The sequence below is a fragment of the Dysidea avara genome, chromosome 8 (assembly GCF_963678975.1).
Source record: "Dysidea avara chromosome 8, odDysAvar1.4, whole genome shotgun sequence".
In the NCBI taxonomy this organism is placed as follows: domain Eukaryota; kingdom Metazoa; phylum Porifera; class Demospongiae; order Dictyoceratida; family Dysideidae; genus Dysidea; species Dysidea avara.
Window position 1 is genome coordinate 21,479,586 of NC_089279.1, and position 24,373 is coordinate 21,503,958.

The 24,373-nt window shown below is 36.7% G+C and overlaps 2 protein-coding genes across 2 annotated transcripts; both read left to right on the plus strand.

Annotated features, from left to right (window-relative positions):
- The first annotated feature begins 2,073 nt into the window (after window positions 1-2,073).
- On the plus strand, window positions 2,074-6,104 carry LOC136264669 (uncharacterized). Its single transcript, XM_066059449.1, has 4 exons — window positions 2,074-5,222; window positions 5,282-5,536; window positions 5,589-5,888; window positions 5,952-6,104. Exons 1-4 carry the CDS (start codon window positions 5,165-5,167, stop codon window positions 6,011-6,013), a joined length of 675 nt encoding a protein of 224 aa, XP_065915521.1. The 5' UTR covers window positions 2,074-5,164; the 3' UTR covers window positions 6,014-6,104.
- Window positions 6,105-14,790: 8,686 nt separating this feature from the next.
- On the plus strand, window positions 14,791-18,336 carry LOC136264670 (uncharacterized). Its single transcript, XM_066059450.1, has 4 exons — window positions 14,791-17,454; window positions 17,514-17,768; window positions 17,821-18,120; window positions 18,184-18,336. Exons 1-4 carry the CDS (start codon window positions 17,397-17,399, stop codon window positions 18,243-18,245), a joined length of 675 nt encoding a protein of 224 aa, XP_065915522.1. The 5' UTR covers window positions 14,791-17,396; the 3' UTR covers window positions 18,246-18,336.
- The last annotated feature ends 6,037 nt before the right edge of the window (window positions 18,337-24,373 follow it).

A 24,373-nucleotide genomic window follows, 5' to 3' on the forward strand; every position in this document is an offset into this window, starting at 1 on the left:
TTGCACACTTTTCATGACCACCAAGAATACAATTAGATTATATCACCCTGGGATACAATTAGATGTATTGTTTCAATTTGTGCCAAGGGTAATGTAATAATTGTGTCAGTCACTTCTGTATAAGCTCAACCTTGTACTAATTCTAATGCTTAGAAAATTCTTTGCTGAGCAATGACAATAACTCCCCTCCCACATTGCTAGTAAGAAGTTATTGTTGTTTTAAGTTTAGGTTGAATGGAGAGGAAGAAATCCCAGCTGTTGTTTCCTCCATCAGTTCACAAAATAATGAGATGTATTTGTGTTTGCCTTATATGTTTGTTATATATACACGTATGTTTAAATTTGCTAACTGGCAAGGACTATAAATTATTAACTTATGCATGTCACTCATTCAATTATCAGTCTCATGAATTTGGAGCTCTGCTCTTTAGGGGCTGCCCCCACAACCAAAGATCTACAAAACATTTTAATACCATTTTTAGTAAATAAAAAGGTCAAGTTGATGACAGTGACTATAAAGTTAATACCCTCCTGTAATCATTTAGTATATTATTATCTAATCCAAAACAGCCAAGCTGTAAAAAAAGAGTGCGGCCCTCAAAAAGGTTATGGTGAAAAAAGATGTGAAATCCAAGGTGGCAGCCAAGAAATGGCTGTGATGGTAGGTTAATGGTAAAAATTTTAATAACAACAATTCAGGTGAATTTTTGTGCTGCTTGGTCTTGGCACAAAATTCACCTGAATTGTCATTATTAAAATTTTTACCATTAACCTACCATCACAGCCATTTCTTGGCCACCACCTTGGATTTCACATATTTTTTCACCATAGCTCTGTACAGGGTGAATTGTTTGTAGCTGAACTATCTACAAGGTAATTTCTTCTAGCTGATCTCTCTACAGGGCTGCATTCTTTTTTTTCCATCGTCTTCCTCGTTTGTGGAATGCTCTTCCTGTAATCAATACCAATTTATCAATTGCAACCATCAAGGCTAAACTAAAGAAATTTATGTGGAATCATTTTGTAACTCATTTTGACGATGACAATCACTGTACCTACCATTATCTATGTCCGTGCAGCAAATGTAGACATAGATAATGTAGACATAGCTATAGTGTTTGAAAATTTGATGTCCGTGCCACCATCAAACTTTCAAACACTATAGCTAAGTTATAATTAGTTAAAGTAATTATAATGTATGTATAACTTGTGTTTTTAGGCTGCAAGCACCAGTTGCTTGCAGACCCTTGGCATACTTGCCATAAAGTAATAATAAATAAATAAAATTTGTTTGTAGCTGAATTCTGTACAGGTGATGATTTGTTTGCAGCTGAGCTCTTTACAGAATGGTTTCTTTGTAGCTGAACTCTCTACAAAGTAACTTCTTCTAACTGATCTTTCTACAGGGCGATTTGTTTGTAGCTGAACTCTCTACATGGTGATTTGTTTGTAGCTGATCTCTCTACAGGGTAATTTTTTTGTAGCTGAATTCTGTACAGGTGATTTGTTTGCAGCTTAGCTCTTTACAGAATGGTTCCTTTGTAGCTGAATTCTCTACAAGGTAACTTCTTCTAGCTGATGTCTCTACAGGGTCACTAGTTTGTAGCTGAATTCTCTACACGGTGGTTTCTTTGTAACTGAACTCTCTACAAGGTAACTTCTTCTAGCTGATCTTTCTACAGGGTGAATTGTTTGTAGCTGAACTCTCTACAAGGTAACTTTTTCTAGCTGATGTCTCTACAAGGTCTCTAGTTTGTAGCTGAACTCTCTACATGGTGGTTTCTTTGTAACCGAACTCTCTACAAGGTGACTTCTTCTAGCTGATCTTTCTACGGGGTAATTTGTTTGTAGCTGAACTCTATACAAGGAAGCTTCTTCTAGCTGATCTCTCTACAGGAAGATTTGTTTGTAGCTGAACTCTCTACAGGTGATTTGTTTGCAGCTGAACTCTCTACATGATGGTTTCTTTGTAGCTGAACTCTCTACAAGGTAACTTCTTCTAGCTGAACTCTCTACAGGGTGATTTGTTTGTAGCTGAACTCTCTACAGGGAGATTTGTTTGTAGCTGATCTCTCTACAGGGCGATTTGTTTGTAGCTGAACTCTCTACATGGTGGTTTCTTTGTAGCTGAACTCTACAAGGTGATTTCTTCTAGCTGAACTATCTCTTTCCGTAGTTGAACTCCCTACAAGGTAACTTCTTCTAGCTCTCTCTACAGGGTGAATTGTTTGTAGCTGATCTCTCTACAGGGTGACTTGTTTGTAACTGATCTCTATACAGGTTACTTGTTTCTAGCTGATCTCTTGAATTCTCTTCAGGGTGACTGCTCTATTAGGATGACTGCTCTATTAGAGTATCTCGATCTCGCACTTGCTACACCAAGTTGGATTTCGTGTTATTAACTCCGTGTCTTTAAGTCTGATTCTTCTACACCATTGAAGAGCCTTTCTAAGATGATTGCTCCATCTGTACAGTGATTTTCAAAGCATTATCCCAAGCGGTTTATCGGCAATTAAGTAAGTTAATTGTTTTTTTTATTAGTTAATCTCGATTACGTAATTGTTACACACTGTTGGTTTTGTCGTTGTATCTTCTTGATTTTTAGCTCGATTTCTTTCAAACCACAAAAGGTTTGAGGTTCAATAGTTACCTATTCACCCACCGATTTTCTTCCCATACGCGGTTTACCCTATAGGCGTGACAACATATTGGTATTATTCTTTGTGAATAATTGCTCATAACTCTTTGCCTGTTTATCGTATTCCATCCAAAGGTGGTACCGAGATGTGCCTTTATACCCCCCTTCTGTGTGCCAAATTTCAAGGCAATCGGATATGGCGTTTGCGCTTTATAGCAGTTTTTGTAAGTGTGTGAAAAGAGGAAGAAACTAAGCCAATTTTTGAAGTCGCATATCTCGGGAACGCTTGAAGCGATTTCGCTCAAATTTGGAATGTGGAGTGCTGAAGTTGGAGGGCGTGTCCACAGCAAAAATCGTCTTGTTTCATCGAGGCAGCACAGAGTTACGGAGGTGCGAAAATTGCGTTTTCGTTCTTCCAGTCAATATACTCACGGGTGTTGCGCGCCGGCTTCTTGGGCAGTATGAACTTCTCACTTTCAAATTTACAGTATCAGAAAATGGAATGAACCAAACTTCAGTTTAGAGCAGCAATCTTTAGGTGTATGGATTTTACCTTAATTCCTTTAGCACTGCTTCGTGTAGCTATGTACAATCATTTCACAGTGAATGTCACCACTGATGTATGCTTGTATTTGAGTTTGGTATGCCGAGGCAGCAGTTGGAATGCTGATTGGTAATTGCAATGTCCTGGTTTGCTAACATTTTAGTATGCATGGATGTGTCAAAATTGCCTTTCATGCAGATGTGTATGGACCTAGATGATATGTACAATTAGAAATTGCCAATTGAAGAACAAGGATCATACATTATTTTGACTTTATTTGACACAATCTGATGCCATGTGTTGTATCAGGTTTGAATGGATTTTCATAGTGAATATTGTACAGTTGTTGCTGATGCTGGTAGTAGACGTAGTATATAATTCGTTTGCTAAGATAAAGTCAGTCAAGAGCCATACATGCATACCAGCACTGTATGGTTATGATTAAGTGACCACTTGTGGGTTTTGTCATGTAGGTAGTGTAAGAAGGTTAGTTCTGGTATATGCATGTGGTCAACAACAATGCCACTCATCTGCACACAAGCTTGGGGGAATAAAAAGGCAGTTCAGTGTACAAAGTGGGTATTAGCTGCCACATGTTAGCTGTCTTGGTATCTACCTCATACATTCTTTGGGATTTGAGGGATGTTTTGTGAGGTTACTATCTACACAACATGTGTAAGTTTTGTTTTCCCCTACCAATTGTTAGCCAAACGTTTTCTATTTCCTTTGGTTTGCATTAAGTCCTCAGAGTATAGCTATGTTCCATATTAACTTTTAAGTAATCAAGTTACGTTCCATGTATAATAACATACCAGAGGTTATGTTGGTTACGCATCATAACCCTAGGACATTATACTGCCATGTGTAATTGCACAACCAAACATACATAATTATAGTATCATTGAATTGAATTGATATTGTTATTATGAAATCTTTTTTTGCCACACTTGTGAGAAGTGTGTATAATTTAACACTATTTTATGCGACTCCCTGCTTCACAGGCTTATTGTTAGCCTCCTTGCCAGGTCCCTAGAGGGATAGTTGTCTAATAAAAATAAATTAGCTATGAAAGCCACTCAAAATGTTGGATGCTAAAGAAGAGCTCTGGGAACTGCAATATACTTCATGCTTGATATAAAATACTTGTACCAATACTGAGATAGTGGGTTGAACTTTTCTTTGAGATCACAAGATGTTTGATGATGCGTAACTAACCTCCTCTGCATAGCTACACACACACGCATGCACGCACACACACACAAACATACATACATACATACATACATACATACATACATACATACATACATACATACATACATACATACATACATACATACATACATACATACATACATACATACATACATACATACATACATACATACATACATACATACATACATACATACATACATACATACATACATACATACATACGTATCTACATAGCTATATGCATCACATATTCATGTAAGCTGATATAAATGCATGTACACACTATACACAGAACAATGGCAGTAATTAAGCTAACCACATAATTAACAAACTTCAACAGATGGAGCATACTATACATGTGGTTTAGCCAATATTCCCTTTAGTTCTGGTGTGGTAGTCTTTACTGTACACCACACCTAGGGGAAACACAGTAAGTATGCAATAATCTAATAAGATGTTCATAATAACATTAGCAACTATTTTAGCATCTGAGAATACCACACACTTCTCAGCTAGGTCATTACTAACAAAAGCCATTGTTATAATGATTGCAGTGTTAGTCTTATAGTGCTGTGTGGGAAGCAATCATCTTGTGTGTTTTTTTCCTTTCATTCACACAGGTAATGCTTTATGCAGGAAACCATGTAGCCACAAACAGGAAGCTACTAGTATATATAAACTGGAGTTCTAGTGTATATCACACAGTTGGAGAGTGTTAGACTGCAACAGTAATCACCTTGACAAGAAGGAGCTAGTCATCTGCTATGGAATACTGCAGCGTATTATGTTTTACTTGGTGCATTCTGGCACTGTCTGCTACTGGTATGCCACGTGTAGTTATAACCATCAGTAAAACTAGCTGTTGTGTGAATGTTCAATAGGAAAAGCTGCTGCTAAAATAGTGATTGATTTCCCAAGTAATATCACTGCTGGAGAGGAATATAGTGGTAGTTGTACTTTTAGTGGTGAAGACGAGAGCTTTGATGTTATTTTGCCTGAGAAGAAATGTAAAAAATATGAAGTCGAGTATGTATCTCATCACAGAATAAACTTTAATTTAACTTGTGAAGATGGCCCATACAATGCTACAATAGAGTGTGATACATCCATTCACCATAATAGAGTAGAGTTCAAAGGTAAAACAAATATAAAGCATTCATTATCATTATTGTATTGTAAATTATACAGTTATTCCTAAACCAAAGATTACTACCAAACCGACCAATGTGACCACCATGGTTGGACTACCAGTCACTTTGTCATGTCATGTTAAAGGAGATCCTGACCATTACTGGGTTGGGTGGATGTACAGGGACTCTATCATTCAAGAAGGAGAACAATATGCTACATCTACTGCTAGGTCAACCAGAGGTACACATCACTACCTCACAATACATACTGTGAAACAATCTGGGAATTATGTGTGTAAGGTATACACCATACATGGTTCTGTGGATGAAACGTCTAACAGTGTTACTATTGAAAATGGTATGAATATGACATATTAATTGTGCCACACATGTTTATATTTATTTGTTTATGTTTGCATAGATGCAATCAAACCAACACCAACATCACTTACGGATGTAGTATACAAGCTCTTGTTCTCTTGAATGAAGTCGGTGACAGATCAGCAATAAACACTTATTTCTATAAAATTATATTATCATTGTACAACACATTAAATGAAATTTTTAAAACTTATTATCATGTATTAGTCATCCAGTTCACAGCTTGATATGTTCATATGTAGCTAGATGAATGCACTTATTGACTGCATTTGTTTCAGTGAACAATAGACAGGGTACTAGTGAACTACATATGAATTTACGCTCCCAATCACTTGGATGTGACTAAAGAACCTATAGCCACACAAAATCATGGGTTAATCAAGAAATTTAGCTGTTCTTTCAACTAGTACACTTGGTACTTCCCCTAAGAATAAAATTAAGTCAAGCTATGTAATATACAAATACACTGTAATGTGCACACTTTCTATATAGGCAGGACTTTACTGAGAGAATGCGTGACACAATGTTAGTTGTTATTAGTTGGGCAGTTTAAGGCTGGCTGTGTAGCTAAACATCTATATGTCATACTACAGATATCATTGTATTCAAAATATATACTAAAAGATATACAAACTTAGAAAAGATGTTATAGTGCGAGGCTTCGATAATATGTTGATACAACATCTCGTCTCCCAGTAACAGCAATTTCTTACATTTTACACCATTATTAGTGCTGGTAATTCCTTGTGATTAGCATGTTTAAGGAGTTCGCACAACATGTGTTGCAGCCTGCAGTCTTCTTGAAAATTGATTCAACAATCCATAGCAACTGTTGCTAGGCAACAAAATTAAAACCTGACCTAGTTACATGCTTTTAGGCAACCGTTGCTATGGTGTCAAAATCATTTTTTAGAATTTTAACTAGGCAACCACTAGGCAGCAATGTTGCTGCTAAGTGACAGGTAATGGTTACTACGGTAGCAGTAGTTGTCAAGCTGGACATGCCTAACTGACAAAACAACTAAACAATATCAAAAAATTATAGTCAATCAGATGTGTATATCAAATGTGCAAGTGATCAGGGGTGCGGTAATTATGCTGGAATAATTTTCAGCATAATGCCAGAATCATTATTCTAGCATTATGCTAGCATTTTGAAAGAATTATCAAAGATTTCATGAATGAACGATCGATATACTCTAATAGAACAGTCACCAAATTGAGATACTCTAATAGAACATTCACCAGGTCGAGATACTCTAATTGAACATTCACCCATATATACTCTAATAAAGCAATCAATCCTATTTTTGCATACTACTCTATTAGAAGAATGAAATATCTTATTTATGTGCAATAATTAACCATAGAATTTTAAATGTAGACAGTCTAAAATAGTCTAAGGCACTAAAGTAAGCGCTGAGAGTAGAGGTTACTGACCTTGAGAATGTCAAAGCCATCTTTTCACATGGTTAAAATGTGCTGTTTTGAAAACCATCCCCAACACTGTGCAGACAATTATTTAGTGGTGTGTAGTAGCTGAACTACGTGATTCAATTATTTTTCCTTGAAGAGAATGCCAGCTAAGCCTATATGCTAAACTCAAACCCACAATGCAAAACTTTAAGTAGCTCAATATAAAGAATCAAAGGGAACTGATGCTTTGTAGTTGTCTTAGCATAAAAGGCATTGTGGTCAGGGCTTAATTATCATGATATCACCCTAACCACGGGGCAATATCTTGATATCATCCTGTGGTCAGGGCAATAATTATGTGAAATATAACCCTGTGGTTTCTTTGATGTGAGGTGTCAAAGTGGTACATTAATTTTGTATAGCTATTCTCAAGGGCACATCATGCCATGGAGCCAATATTGTGTTCAACAAAGTAATTCTATGGATTGTAGCTCACAATATCTATTGAACTACCATTAGACCTGTATATAGGCAGTCAAGTTGTAACACTGAAACTAATAAATGTACCAGACACAGTCATGGCTCAATCCTCCGGCAACATGTAGCTGCAGTCTCAGCATACACCTATGGAGTCACAACAGCTGGGATCTGAAATCTTCTCTGAATTTTGACTTCTTACCAGCTAATGGTTTTATTGAAGTTACTATCCTGCTACTCAGAATCTTAAATGCTATTTTTATCTGTGCAGCAAACTTCTGTTATTCAGTCTCTGTTTCTTAGAAGTTGTAATGTATGAGGTAACCAATTCCTCCAGACCACTTCCAGAGTGCATGGGTGTTGCCCACAAAAATATTATGATAAAAGCACCTATACAACTATTTTTGTTGCTGAACATCTGTATGACATCTCCTAAAGATTCAGACCCATGCATGGAAGCTGCATAATTAATCTTGTACTTGTTAAGGGTAATCACCTTTGAGGTATGAGCTGTAGTACATGTGTGGTAACAAACACTACCCATCATACCACAGTTTCCACTAATGAAGATATAAAAATACAGTTGCATAGTTTAGCATAAGGTTAGTTATGGATACTATACAAGTTGGGAAAGTTTAAAATGTAATATTATCCATTCGCATCCTGTTGACAAACATTTCCATAGCTGTATATGGTTAAAGGGCAGTTTTCAGTCAACCACTTTAGAGAAGTGGGAGAGTTTAAATGTTCTACGCATCAGCTTAGTATAAACTATTTTGGGTGGCTATTTAAACTGTGACAACAGCGATGTTTATTATTAATTTAAGTTATAGTAGAGTTACATATTATTAGGTAGTCATAGCCAATATAGCTAGACCATGCAGGTAAATCATTCTGATAAAGTAGCATAGTTCACTTTATTGTGTCCACTCAACAAAACCATGTGCACATGCATTGACAGATACACATTTATCATGGAATTTTGAGTAGCTTGATCAACAGAGTGGTAGACTTACCAAATATGCATTAACTCATATGGTAAATCACATGTGAGCAACACACTTCAGCCAACTCATAAAATTCCCTTTAGTTGACCATAGAGGACAGCCCTTTACCACAGTGTTGTGACAGCAATATAACAAGATATTTTCCATGCAGCTAGTGGCATATGGCATAGCTATACTACAGCTTATAGTCATGCTATACAACCTATGTTGGTACGTATATACATTCGCAAGCTTTGTATTGTGTGTGTGTGTGTGTGTGATGATTACTGCTAACAGAACTAATCTTAACCCATGCACAGGGAGCCACCTATTAGTGCTCTCCATTGCTGCTGGCACACATGCATAACTGGCTACTAACTCAGTGGTGTTTGGTCTCTTATATGCTAGTCATTATAATTTTATGTCCATTGCAATTAATTACTTGTAACTAGGCTAGCTAGGTACGTTCATTGACATGACATGATAAAATACTTGATCATTGATCTGCCTTGTGTGGGCAAAACTGCAAACACTGTAAAGTAGCACACCTGTGAAATAGCACAACCATAGGAAAGGAATATTAGCCAGTATGCATTCAGTTTTTGTGCTGTTGCTGCTGCTGCTACTACAGGGAAATTTTTATAAGAGTGTGAAGAAACCACACAGGATGTGCATAAAAGGTGTTCAATACTGAAGAGTTGGAGAGTGTTTGGATTATAATTTTATATTTCCTGACAAATGTATTATAATTATAATTTCATGGCTATGCTGAACTGCTACTTTGTCTCAATGACCTACCTGGCCTAGCCATATGGCTACATAAGATAATTATATGGAACACAATTTCAGTATTGAACACTTTTCAAGTTATAAGCTGTGCCATGCAAATCCTGTAGTTTCCCCACACTCTTAATTTAAATACAAAACAATTTTCCTGTAGCAACAAACGCACAAAACCACTAATATTCTTTTTCTTATAGTTCTACTAATTCACAGATATTGGTGTTTGCCCACACGAGGCATATGATCAATGATCAAGTATTTTATCAAGTCATGTACCTAGCTAGTTACTAGTAGTTGAGTGCAGTAAGCATGTACAGTATGGGTATATGCTACTAGCAGCATGGAAAATATCTTGTTATATTGCTGTCACAACACTGTGGTAAAGGGCTGACCTCTATGGTCAACTAAAGGGAATTTTATCAGTTGGTTGAAGTGTGTTGTTCACATGCATATGAGTTGGTACTGCTACAACCTTGTGATCAGACTCCTTGATTTGTCAGTGTATGTGCACATGGTTTTCTTCAGTTACTCTACTACAAAAGGATGGATCTATAATACTGAAGAACCAAATTATATAGAGCTCCACTGATCCAAAGAATTTGTCTATTGAGTGGACATAATCAATGGCAGATCCAGGATTGGGAATTTGGGGCAAATGCCTCCTCCCTTTGTGGAAGAACCATAGCTAATACAGGGGTTTGATAGAAATAATGTACACCTTGTCAAAACAAAATCATAATACATATATAACTCATGAAAACTGCATATTACCACCATTTATTGCAAACTCATCTGAAACTAAAGTTAAAACAGCTGTCAAGCTCACTCACCACCTTTATACTTACTAAGCATCACTAAAATAATTATTGTGCTGCTGGTGTTTGAGACTTTCATAGCATTTAAACAGTTTTAAGACTTCACAACCATCTGCAAAAGCCATAATGCGGACAAAAATCAACTAACTAAGGAGTGATCATTGCTACTCAGCAACTAACACGAGAATCTGCTCTCCCCAACCACCTACCGCTTAGCCTGTTTGTGCCCCTCCCCTTGGCAGCTCCTGGACCCGCCCTTGGTAATAAAAGAAAAACTGTGAACTGCTACATACTTTGTCTCAATGATCTACCTGGCCTATCTGTATGGCTACGTAACAATATGCAGCATCTTAATAATAAACATCACAGTTTAAACAGCCATCCAAAAAGTCTATACCAAGCTGATATGCAACATGTGTAGAACATTTAATTTAAGCTCCCCTACCATAATACACTTCTATAAACTGGTTGACCAAAAACTGACCTTTCAACTATGGAAATACTTGTCTACAGGATGTGAATGCATTTTAAAACTTCCCCATGTTGTATAGTATTGTTGTGGTCTAGCCCATGCAACTGTATTTATATATTCATTCAGTCCATGCCACGGAAATGGGAAATGTTTGTTATACCATAATATTATTATATACCTCAAACTGTTCAAAGGTGATTTCCCTCACAAGTATGCACACTTTCTCTATACATTACTACTTCTAAGAACCAGGCATTGAATAGCATGAAGTTGTTGCACAGAATGAATGACATTTAAGATTCTGACTACCTACTTTGTAGTGGGATAGTATGTAACTCCATTAGCTGGTGAAAAGTAAAATGTTATAGGATGAATGCAGAAAAGATATCAGATTTCAGCTGTTATGGCTCCCTTGGTGTATGTTGAAGCTGTAGCTACTAGCTACATGTTGCCAGAGAATTGAACCATGACTGGGTCTTTTGCTTGCACAGGCTATATTCCTAGTATGATAACAATTCAATAGATATTCTCATATAGCTATATACAGTTCATGGAAGTACGCAATAATATTGTTTCCATGGCATGATGTGCCCTTGAGAATAGCTACAAATTATATGCATGCATGTATATAGTGAGTGTGAGGTATGTGTGTATTATGTTTGGAGTGGCTGTACATGTGCATGTGTTTGTAAAAGTATAGTACACACTGGAAATATGTAACATAGGCACTAAAACTAATGGGTATGGCCTAGGACTTTGTTTCTTTTCTATGATTACACTTTCTAATGGCCATTTGTGAGCTTCTTTCTAGATGTGTGCATATACCATGTGTTGTTTCATTTTATATGTTTAACCAAGCCAATCTTGAGTTGCAATTTTATGTGCAACAAACAACATAGTGGGATGGGTTAATGCACTCAATCTTAGTAAAGTCCTGCTAATATAGAAAGTGTGTTCATGTAATTTCTGTGACTTACATAGCTCGATATATCAGTAAATCACCACTGAGGTTTAAGACACAACCCATCTTACCATAGGTCCATGCACAATGGTGACATTACTATTCTTAGGGAAACACAAAGGGTAGCATTCTAGCTCTATTTCTTGATTAATAACCCTTTAGATTTAGTATAGCTATAGGTTCTATAGTCACATCCAAGCGATTGCAAGCATATATTCTAGTTTTCTTCCCAATTTATTGTTCAGTGAAACAAATATATATACATATGTATATATATCTAATCCAAAACAGCCAAGCTGTAAAAAAGTGTGCGGCCCTCAGAAAGGCTATGGTGAAAAAAAGATGTGAAATCCAAGGTGGCGGCCAAGAAATGGCTGTGATGGTAGGTTAATGGTAAAAATTTTAATAATGACAATTCAGGTAAATTTTGTGAAGCGGCACAAAAATTCACCTGAATTGTCGTTATTAAAATTTTTACCATTAACCTACCATCACAGCCATTTCTTGGCCGCCACCTTGGATTTCACATCTTTTTTTCACCATAGCCTTTCTGAGGGCCGCACACTTTTTTACAGCTTGGCTGTTTTGGATTAGATTTCATTTCTTTTTGTATTTGTATACCCCAAAGCCGGCCTATGGCCAGCTTTGGGACTTTTTAAACCTATGTTTTTTTTCTTTACTACAGGAAGAAGAAAAGATGAAGTAGATGTACTTTAAATATTTTATCAGTAAATGTACAAATTATATATATGTGACCGGATTTGTGAAAAGGGGTCTTCCACACACATCCAATTTACGAACTTTGGCAGTCCATAATGTCAGATAGGAAAATAGTATTGCCTTGAAATTTGGACAGTGATGAGTAACAACATAGGTCAATACATGAACAAAATTTCAGGTAAGTATCATCTTTGAGCACAAAGGTATGGTCATTCAAATTCATAGAATTGGATGTGTGTGGAAGACCCTTTTTCGCAAATCCGGTCACATATAATACATATTTGACCGGATTTGCGAAAAGGGGCCTTCCACACATCCAATTTGCCAACTTTGACAATTGATAACTTCAGATTGGAAAGAGCTATTGCCTTGAAATTTGGGCAGTGGTGATTTCTTTGCAGCTGAACTCTCTACATGATGGTTTCTTTGTATAGCTGAACTCTCTACAAGGTAATTTCTTCTAGCTGATCTCTCTACAGGGAGATTTGTTTGTAGCTGAACTATCTAAAAGGTAACTTCTTCTAGCTGATCTCTCTACAGGGTGATTTGTTTGTAGCTGAATTCTGTACAGGTGATTTGTTTGCAGCTGAGCTCTTTACAGAATGGTTTCTTTGTAGCTGAACTCTCTACAAGGTAACTTTTCTAGCTGATGTCTCTACAAGGTGACTAGTTTGTAGCTGAACTCTCTACATGGTGGTTTCTTTGTAACTGAAACTTTCTACAAGGTGACTTCTTCTAGCTGATCTTTCAATAGGGTGATTTGTTTGTAGCTTCACTCTCTACAAGGTAACTTCTTCTAGCTGATATCTCTACAGGGAGATTTGTTTGCAGCTGAGCTCTTTACAGAATGGTTTCTTTGTAGCTGAACTCTCTAAAAGGTAACTTCTTCTAACTGATCTTTCTACAGGGTGATTTGTTTGTAGCTGAACTATCTACAAGGTAATATCTTCTAGCTGATCTCTCCACAGGGTGATTTGTTTGAAGCTGAATTCTGTACAGGTGATTTGTTTGCAGCTGAGCTCTTTACAGAATGGTTTCTTTGTAGCTGAACTCTCTACAAAGTAACTTCTTCTAACTGATCTTTCTACAGGGCGATTTGTTTGTAGCTGAACTCTCTACATGGTGATTTGTTTGTAGCTGATCTCTCTACAGGGTAATTTTTTTGTAGCTGAATTCTGTACAGGTGATTTGTTTGCAGCTTAGCTCTTTACAGAATGGTTTCTTTGTAGCTGAATTCTCTACAAGGTAACTTCTTCTAGCTGATGTCTCTACAGGGTCACTAGTTTGTAGCTGAATTCTCTACACGGTGGTTTCTTTGTAACTGAACTCTCTACAAGGTAACTTCTTCTAGCTGATCTTTCTACAGGGTGAATTGTTTGTAGCTGAACTCTCTACAAGGTAACTTTTTCTAGCTGATGTCTCTACAAGGTCTCTAGTTTGTAGCTGAACTCTCTACATGGTGGTTTCTTTGTAACCGAACTCTCTACAAGGTGACTTCTTCTAGCTGATCTTTCTACGGGGTAATTTGTTTGTAGCTGAACTCTATACAAGGAAGCTTCTTCTAGCTGATCTCTCTACAGGAAGATTTGTTTGTAGCTGAACTCTCTACAGGTGATTTGTTTGCAGCTGAACTCTCTACATGATGGTTTCTTTGTAGCTGAACTCTCTACAAGGTAACTTCTTCTAGCTGAACTCTCTACAGGGTGATTTGTTTGTAGCTGAACTCTCTACAGGGAGATTTGTTTGTAGCTGATCTCTCTACAGGGCGATTTGTTTGTAGCTGAACTCTCTACATGGTGGTTTCTTTGTAGCTGAACTCTACAAGGTGATTTCTTCTAGCTGAACTATCTCTTTCCGTAGTTGAACTCCCTACAAGGTAACTTCTTCTAGCTCTCTCTACAGGGTGAATTGTTTGTAGCTGATCTCTCTACAGGGTGACTTGTTTGTAACTGATCTCTATACAGGTTACTTGTTTCTAGCTGATCTCTTGAATTCTCTTCAGGGTGACTGCTCTATTAGGATGACTGCTCTATTAGAGTATCTCGATCTCGCACTTGCTACACCAAGTTGGATTTCGTGTTGTTAACTCCGTGTCTTTAAGTCTGATTCTTCTACACCATTGAAGAGCCTTTCTAAGATGATTGCTCCATCTGTACAGTGATTTTCAAAGCATTACCCCAAGCGGTTTATCGGCAATTAAGTAAGTTAATTGTTTTTTTTATTAGTTAATCTCGATTACGTAATTGTTACACACTGTTGGTTTTGTCGTTGTATCTTCTTGATTTTTAGCTCGATTTCTTTCAAACCACAAAAGGTTTGAGGTTCAATAGTTACCTATTCACCCACCGATTTTCTTCCCATACGCGGTTTACCCTATAGGCGTGACAACATATTGGTATTATTCTTTGTGAATAATTGCTCATAACTCTTTGCCTGTTTATCGTATTCCATCCAAAGGTGGTACCGAGATGTGCCTTTATACCCCCCTTCTGTGTGCCAAATTTCAAGGCAATCGGATATGGCGTTTGCGCTTTATAGCAGTTTTTGTAAGTGTGTGAAAAGAGGAAGAAACTAAGCCAATTTTTGAAGTCGCATATCTCGGGAACGCTTGAAGCGATTTCGCTCAAATTTGGAATGTGGAGTGCTGAAGTTGGAGGGCGTGTCCACAGCAAAAATCGTCTTGTTTCATCGAGGCAGCACAGAGTTACGGAGGTGCGAAAATTGCGTTTTCGTTCTTCCAGTCAATATACTCACGGGTGTTGCGCGCCGGCTTCTTGGGCAGTATGAACTTCTCACTTTCAAATTTACAGTATCAGAAAATGGAATGAACCAAACTTCAGTTTAGAGCAGCAATCTTTAGGTGTATGGATTTTACCTTAATTCCTTTAGCACTGCTTCGTGTAGCTATGTACAATCATTTCACAGTGAATGTCACCACTGATGTATGCTTGTATTTGAGTTTGGTATGCCGAGGCAGCAGTTGGAATGCTGATTGGTAATTGCAATGTCCTGGTTTGCTAACATTTTAGTATGCATGGATGTGTCAAAATTGCATTTCATGCAGATGTGTATGGACCTAGATGATATGTACAATTAGAAATTGCCAATTGAAGAACAAGGATCATACATTATTTTGACTTTATTTGACACAATCTGATGTCATGTGTTGTATCAGGTTTGAATGGATTTTCATAGTGAATATTGTACAGTTGTTGCTGATGCTGGTAGTAGACGTAGTATATAATTCGTTTGCTAAGATAAAGTCAGTCAAGAGCCATACATGCATACCAGCACTGTATGGTTATGATTAAGTGACCACTTGTGGGTTTTGTCATGTAGGTAGTGTAAGAAGGTTAGTTCTGGTATATGCATGTGGTCAACAACAATGCCACTCATCTGCACACAAGCTTGGGGGAATAAAAAGGCAGTTCAGTGTACAAAGTGGGTATTAGCTGCCACATGTTAGCTGTCTTGGTATCTACCTCATACATTCTTTGGGATTTGAGGGATGTTTTGTGAGGTTACTATCTACACAACATGTGTAAGTTTTGTTTTCCCCTACCAATTGTTAGCCAAACGTTTTCTATTTCCTTTGGTTTGCATTAAGTCCTCAGAGTATAGCTATGTTCCATATTAACTTTTAAGTAATCAAGTTACGTTCCATGTATAATAACATACCAGAGGTTATGTTGGTTACGCATCATAACCCTAGGACATTATACTGCCATGTGTAATTGCACAACCAAACATACATAATTATAGTATCATTGAATTGAATTGATATTGTTATTATGAAATCTTTTTTTGCCACACTTGTGAGAAGTGTGTATAATTTAACACTATTTTATGCGACTCCCTGCTTCACAGGCTTATTGTTAGCCTCCTTGCCAGGTCCCTAGAGGGATAGTTGTCTAATAAAAATAAATTAGCTATGAAAGCCACTCAAAATGTTGGATGCTAAAGAAGAGCTCTGGGAACTGCAATATACTTCATGCTTGATATAAAATACTTGTACCAATACTGAGATAGTGGGTTGAACTTTTCTTTGAGATCACAAGATGTTTGATGATGCGTAACTAACCTCCTCTGCATAGCTACACACACACGCATGCACGCACACACACACAAACATACATACATACATACATACATACATACATACATACATACATACATACATACATACATACATACATACATACATACATACATACATACATACATACATACATACATACATACATACATACATACATACATACATACATACATACATACATACATACATACATACATACATACATACATACATACGTATCTACATAGCTATATGCATCACATATTCATGTAAGCTGATATAAATGCATGTACACACTATACACAGAACAATGGCAGTAATTAAGCTAACCACATAATTAACAAACTTCAACAGATGGAGCATACTATACATGTGGTTTAGCCAATATTCCCTTTAGTTCTGGTGTGGTAGTCTTTACTGTACACCACACCTAGGGGAAACACAGTAAGTATGCAATAATCTAATAAGATGTTCATAATAACATTAGCAACTATTTTAGCATCTGAGAATACCACACACTTCTCAGCTAGGTCATTACTAACAAAAGCCATTGTTATAATGATTGCAGTGTTAGTCTTATAGTGCTGTGTGGGAAGCAATCATCTTGTGTTTTTTTTCCTTTCATTCACACAGGGAATGCTTTATGCAGGAAACCATGTAGCCACAAACAGGAAGCTACTAGTATATATAAACTGGAGTTCTAGTGTATATCACACAGTTGGAGAGTGTTAGACTGCAACAGTAATCACCTTGACAAGAAGGAGCTAGTCATCTGCTATGGAATACTGCAGCGTATTATGTTTTACTTGGTGCATTCTGGCACTGTCTGCTACTGGTATGCCACGTGTAGTTATAACCATCAGTAAAACTAGCTGTTGTGTGAATGTTCAATAGGAAAAGCTGCTGCTAAAATAGTGATTGATTTCCCAAGTAATATCACTGCTGGAGAGGAATATAGTGGTAGTTGTACTTTTAGTGGTGAAGACGAGAGCTTTGATGTTATTTTGCCTGAGAAGAAATGTAAAAAATATGAAGTCGAGTATGTATCTCATCACAGAATAAACTTTAATTTAACTTGTGAAGATGGCCCATACAATGCTACAATAGAGTGTGATACATCCATTCACCATAATAGAGTAGAGTTCAAAGGTAAAACAAATATAAAGCATTCATTATCATTATTGTATTGTAAATTATACAGTTATTCCTAAACCAAAGATTACTACCAAACCGACCAATGTGACCACCATGGTTGGACTACCAGTCACTTTGTCATGTCATGTTAAAGGAGATCCTGACCATTACTGGGTTGGGTGGATGTACAGGGACTCTATCATTCAAGAAGGAGAACAATATGCTACATCTACTGCTAGGTCAACCAGAGGTACACATCACTACCTCACAATACATACTGTAAAACAATCTGGGAATTATGTGTGTAAGGTATACACCATACATGGTTCTGTGGATGAAACGTCTAACAGTGTTACTATTGAAAATGGTATGAATATGACATATTAATTGTGCCACACATGTTTATATTTATTTGTTTATGTTTGCATAGATGCAATCAAACCAACACCAACATCACTTACGGATGTAGTATACAAGCTCTTGTTCTCTTGAATGAAGTCGGTGACAGATCAGCAATAAACACTTATTTCTATAAAATTATATTATCATTGTACAACACATTAAATGAAATTTTTAAAACTTATTATCATGTATTAGTCATCCAGTTCACAGCTTGATATGTTCATATGTAGCTAGATGAATGCACTTATTGACTGCATTTGTTTCAGTGAACAATAGACAGGGTACTAGTGAACTACATATGAATTTATGCTCCCAATCACTTGGATGTGACTAAAGAACCTATAGCCACACAAAATCATGGGTTAATCAAGAAATTTAGCTGTTCTTTCAACTAGTACACTTGGTACTTCCCCTAAGAATAAAATTAAGTCAAGCTATGTAATATACAAATACACTGTAATGTGCACACTTTCTATATAGGCAGGACTTTACTGAGAGAATGCGTGACACAATGTTAGTTGTTATTAGTTGGGCAGTTTAAGGCTGGCTGTGTAGCTAAACATCTATATGTCATACTACAGATATCATTGTATTCAAAATATATACTAAAAGATATACAAACTTAGAAAAGATGTTATAGTGCGAGGCTTCGATAATATGTTGATACAACATCTCGTCTCCCAGTAACAGCAATTTCTTACATTTTACACCATTATTAGTGCTGGTAATTCCTTGTGATTAGCATGTTTAAGGAGTTCGCACAACATGTGTTGCAGCCTGCAATCTTCTTGAAAATTGATTCAACAATCCATAGCAACTGTTGCTAGGCAACAAAATTAAAACCTGACCTAGTTACATGCTTTTAGGCAACCGTTGCTATGGTGTCAAAATCATTTTTTAGAATTTTAACTAGGCAACCACTAGGCAGCAATGTTGCTGCTAAGTGACAGGTAATGGTTACTACGGTAGCAGTAGTTGTCAAGCTGGACATGCCTAACTGACAAAACAACTAAACACTATCAAAAAATTATAGTCAATCAGATGTGTATATCAAATGTGCAAGTGATCAGGGGTGCGGTAATTATGCTGGAATAATTTTCAGCATAATGCCAGAATCATTATTCTAGCATTATGCTAGCATTTTGAAAGAATTATCAAAGATTTCATGAATGAACGATCGATATACTCTAATAGAACAGTCACCAAATTGAGATACTCTAATAGAACATTCACCAGGTCGAGATACTCTAATTGAACATTCACCCATATATACTCTAATAAAGCAATCAATCCTATTTTTGCATACTACTCTATTAGAAGAATGAAATATCTTATTTATGTGCAATAATTAACCATAGAATTTTAAATGTAGACAGTCTAAAATAGTCTAAGGCACTAAAGTAAGCGCTGAGAGTAGAGGTTACTGACCTTGAGAATGTCAAAGCCATCTTTTCACATGGTTAAAATGTGCTGTTTTGAAAACCATCCCCAACACTGTGCAGACAATTATTTAGTGGTGTGTAGTAGCTGAACTACGTGATTCAATTATTTTTCCTTGAAGAGAATGCCAGCTAAGCCTATATGCTAAACTCAAACCCACAATGCAAAACTTTAAGCAGCTCAATATAAAGAATCAAAGGGAACTGATGCTTTGTAGTTGTCTTAGCATAAAAGGCATTGTGGTCAGGGCTTAATTATCATGATATCACCCTAACCACGGGGCAATATCTTGATATCATCCTGTGGTCAGGGCAATAATTATGTGAAATATAACCCTGTGGTTTCTTTGATGTGAGGTGTCAAAGTGGTACATTAATTTTGTATAGCTATTCTCAAGGGCACATCATGCCATGGAGCCAATATTGTGTTCAACAAAGTAATTCTATGGATTGTAGCTCACAATATCTATTGAACTACCATTAGACCTGTATATAGGCAGTCAAGTTGTAACACTGAAACTAATAAATGTACCAGACACAGTCATGGCTCAATCCTCCGGCAACATGTAGCTGCAGTCTCAGCATACACCTATGGAGTCACAACAGCTGGGATCTGAAATCTTCTCTGAATTTTGACTTCTTACCAGCTAATGGTTTTATTGAAGTTACTATCCTGCTACTCAGAATCTTAAATGCTATTTTTATCTGTGCAGCAAACTTCTGTTATTCAGTCTCTGTTTCTTAGAAGTTGTAATGTATGAGGTAACCAATTCCTCCAGACCACTTCCAGAGTGCATGGGTGTTGCCCACAAAAATATTATGATAAAAGCACCTATACAACTATTTTTGTTGCTGAACATCTGTATGACATCTCCTAAAGATTCAGACCCATGCATGGAAGCTGCATAATTAATCTTGTACTTGTTAAGGGTAATCACCTTTGAGGTATGAGCTGTAGTACATGTGTGGTAACAAACACTACCCATCATACCACAGTTTCCACTAATGAAGATATAAAAATACAGTTGCATAGTTTAGCATAAGGTTAGTTATGGATACTATACAAGTTGGGAAAGTTTAAAATGTAATATTATCCATTCGCATCCTGTTGACAAACATTTCCATAGCTGTATATGGTTAAAGGGCAGTTTTCAGTCAACCACTTTAGAGAAGTGGGAGAGTTTAAATGTTCTACGCATCAGCTTAGTATAAACTATTTTGGGTGGCTATTTAAACTGTGACAACAGCGATGTTTATTATTAATTTAAGTTATAGTAGAGTTACATATTATTAGGTAGTCATAGCCAATATAGCTAGACCATGCAGGTAGATCATTCTGATAAAGTAGCATAGTTCACTTTATTGTGTCCACTCAACAAAACCATGTGCACATGCATTGACAGATACACATTTATCATGGAATTTTGAGTAGCTTGATCAACAGAGTGGTAGACTTACCAAATATGCATTAACTCATATGGTAAATCACATGTGAGCAACACACTTCAGCCAACTCATAAAATTCCCTTTAGTTGACCATAGAGGACAGCCCTTTACCACAGTGTTGTGACAGCAATATAACAAGATATTTTCCATGCAGCTAGTGGCATATGGCATAGCTATACTACAGCTTATAGTCATGCTATACAACCTATGTTGGTACGTATATACATTCGCAAGCTTTGTATTGTGTGTGTGTGTGTGTGTGATGATTACTGCTAACAGAACTAATCTTAACCCATGCACAGGGAGCCACCTATTAGTGCTCTCCATTGCTGCTGGCACACATGCATAACTGGCTACTAACTCAGTGGTGTTTGGTCTCTTATATGCTAGTCATTATAATTTTATGTCCATTGCAATTAATTACTTGTAACTAGGCTAGCTAGGTACGTTCATTGACATGACATGATAAAATGCTTGATCATTGATCTGCCTTGTGTGGGCAAAACTGCAAACACTGTAAAGTAGCACACCTGTGAAATAGCACAACCATAGGAAAGGAATATTAGCCAGTATGCATTCAGTTTTTGTGCTGTTGCTGCTGCTGCTACTACAGGGAAATTTTTATAAGAGTGTGAAGAAACCACACAGGATGTGCATAAAAGGTGTTCAATACTGAAGAGTTGGAGAGTGTTTGGATTATAATTTTATATTTCCTGACAAATGTATTATAATTATAACTTCATGGCTATGCTGAACTGCTACTTTGTCTCAATGACCTACCTGGCCTAGCCATATGGCTACATAAGATAATTATATGGAACACAATTTCAGTATTGAACACTTTTCAAGTTATAAGCTGTGCCATGCAAATCCTGTAGTTTCCTCACACTCTTAATTTAAATACAAAACAATTTTCCTGTAGCAACAAACGCACAAAACCACTAATATTCTTTTTCTTATAGTTCTACTATTTCACAGATATTGGTGTTTGCCCACACGAGGCATATGATCAATGATCAAGTATTTTATCAAGTCATGTACCTAACTAGTTACTAGTAGTTGAGTACAGTAAGCATGTACAGTATGGGTATATGCTACTAGCAGCATGGAAAATATCTTGTTATATTGCTGTCACAACACTGTGGTAAAGGGCTGACCTCTATGGTCAACTAAAGGGAATTTTATCAGTTGGTTGAAGTGTGTTGTTCACATGCATATGAGTTGGTACTGCTACAACCTTGTGATCAGACTCCTTGATTTGTCAGTGTATGTGCACATGGTTTTCTTCAGTTACTCTACTACAAAAGGATGGATCTATAATACTGAAGAACCAAATTATATAGAGCTCCACTGATCCAAAGAATTTGTCTATTGAGTGGACATAATCAATGGCAGATCCAGGATTGGGAATTTGGGGCAAATGCCTCCTCCCTTTGTGGAAGAACCATAGCTAATACAGGTACAGGGGTTTGATAGAAATAATGTACACCTTGTCAAAACAAAATCATAATGCATATATAACTCATGAAAACTGCATATTACCACCATTTATTGCAAACTCATCTGAAACTAAAGTTAAAACAGCTGTCAAGCTCACTCACCACCTTTATACTTACTAAGCATCACTAAAATAATTATTGTGCTGCTGGTGTTTGAGACTTTCATAGCATTTAAACAGTTTTAAGACTTCACAACCATCTGCAAAAGCCATAATGCAGACAAAAATCAACTAACTAAGGAGTGATCATTGCTACTCAGCAACTAACACGAGAATCTGCTCTCCCCAACCACCTACCGCTTAGCCTGTTTGTGCCCCTCCCCTTGGCAGCTCCTGGACCCGCCCTTGGTAATAAAAGAAAAACTGTGAACTGCTACATACTTTGTCTCAATGATCTACCTGGCCTATCTGTATGGCTACGTAACAATATGCAGCATCTTAATAATAAACATCACAGTTTAAACAGCCATCCAAAAAGTCTATACCAAGCTGATATGCAACATGTGTAGAACATTTAATTTAAGCTCCCCTACCATAATACACTTCTATAAACTGGTTGACCAAAAACTGACCTTTCAACTATGGAAATACTTGTCTACAGGATGTGAATGCATTTTAAAACTTCCCCATGTTGTATAGTATTGTTGTGGTCTAGCCCATGCAACTGTATTTATATATTCATTCAGTCCATGCCACGGAAATGGGAAATGTTTGTTATACCATAATATTATTATATACCTCAAACTGTTCAAAGGTGATTTCCCTCACAAGTATGCACACTTTCTCTATACATTACTACTTCTAAGAACCAGGCATTGAATAGCATGAAGTTGTTGCACAGAATGAATGACATTTAAGATTCTGACTACCTACTTTGTAGTGGGATAGTATGTAACTCCATTAGCTGGTGAAAAGTAAAATGTTATAGGATGAATGCAGAAAAGATATCAGATTTCAGCTGTTATGGCTCCCTTGGTGTATGTTGAAGCTGTAGCTACTAGCTACATGTTGCCAGAGAATTGAACCATGACTGGGTCTTTTGCTTGCACAGGCTATATTCCTAGTATGATAACAATTCAATAGATATTCTCATATAGCTATATACAGTTCATGGAAGTACGCAATAATATTGTTTCCATGGCATGATGTGCCCTTGAGAATAGCTACAAATTATATGCATGCATGTATATAGTGAGTGTGAGGTATGTGTGTATTATGTTTGGAGTGGCTGTACATGTGCATGTGTTTGTAAAAGTATAGTACATACTGGAAATACGTAACATAGGCACTAAAACTAATGGGTATGGCCTAGGACTTTGTTTCTTTTCTATGATTACACTTTCTAATGGCCATTTGTGAGCTTCTTTCTAGATGTGTGCATATACCATGTGTTGTTTCATTTTATATGTTTAACCAAGCCAATCTTGAGTTGCAATTTTATGTGCAACAAACAACATAGTGGGATGGGTTAATGCACTCAATCTCAGTAAAGTCCTGCTAATATAGAAAGTGTGTTCATGTAATTTCTGTGACTTACATAGCTCGATATATCAGTAAATCACCACTGAGGTTTAAGACGCAACCCATCTTACCATAGGTCCATGCACAATGGTGACATTACTATTCTTAGGGAAACACAAAGGGTAGCATTCTAGCTCTATTTCTTGATTAATAACCCTTTAGATTTAGTATAGCTATAGGTTCTATAGTCACATCCAAGCGATTGCAAGCATATATTCTAGTTTTCTTCCCAATTTATTGTTCAGTGAAGTATATATATATATACAATCATCTAGCTACATATGAATATATCAAGCTGTGAACTGGATAACTAA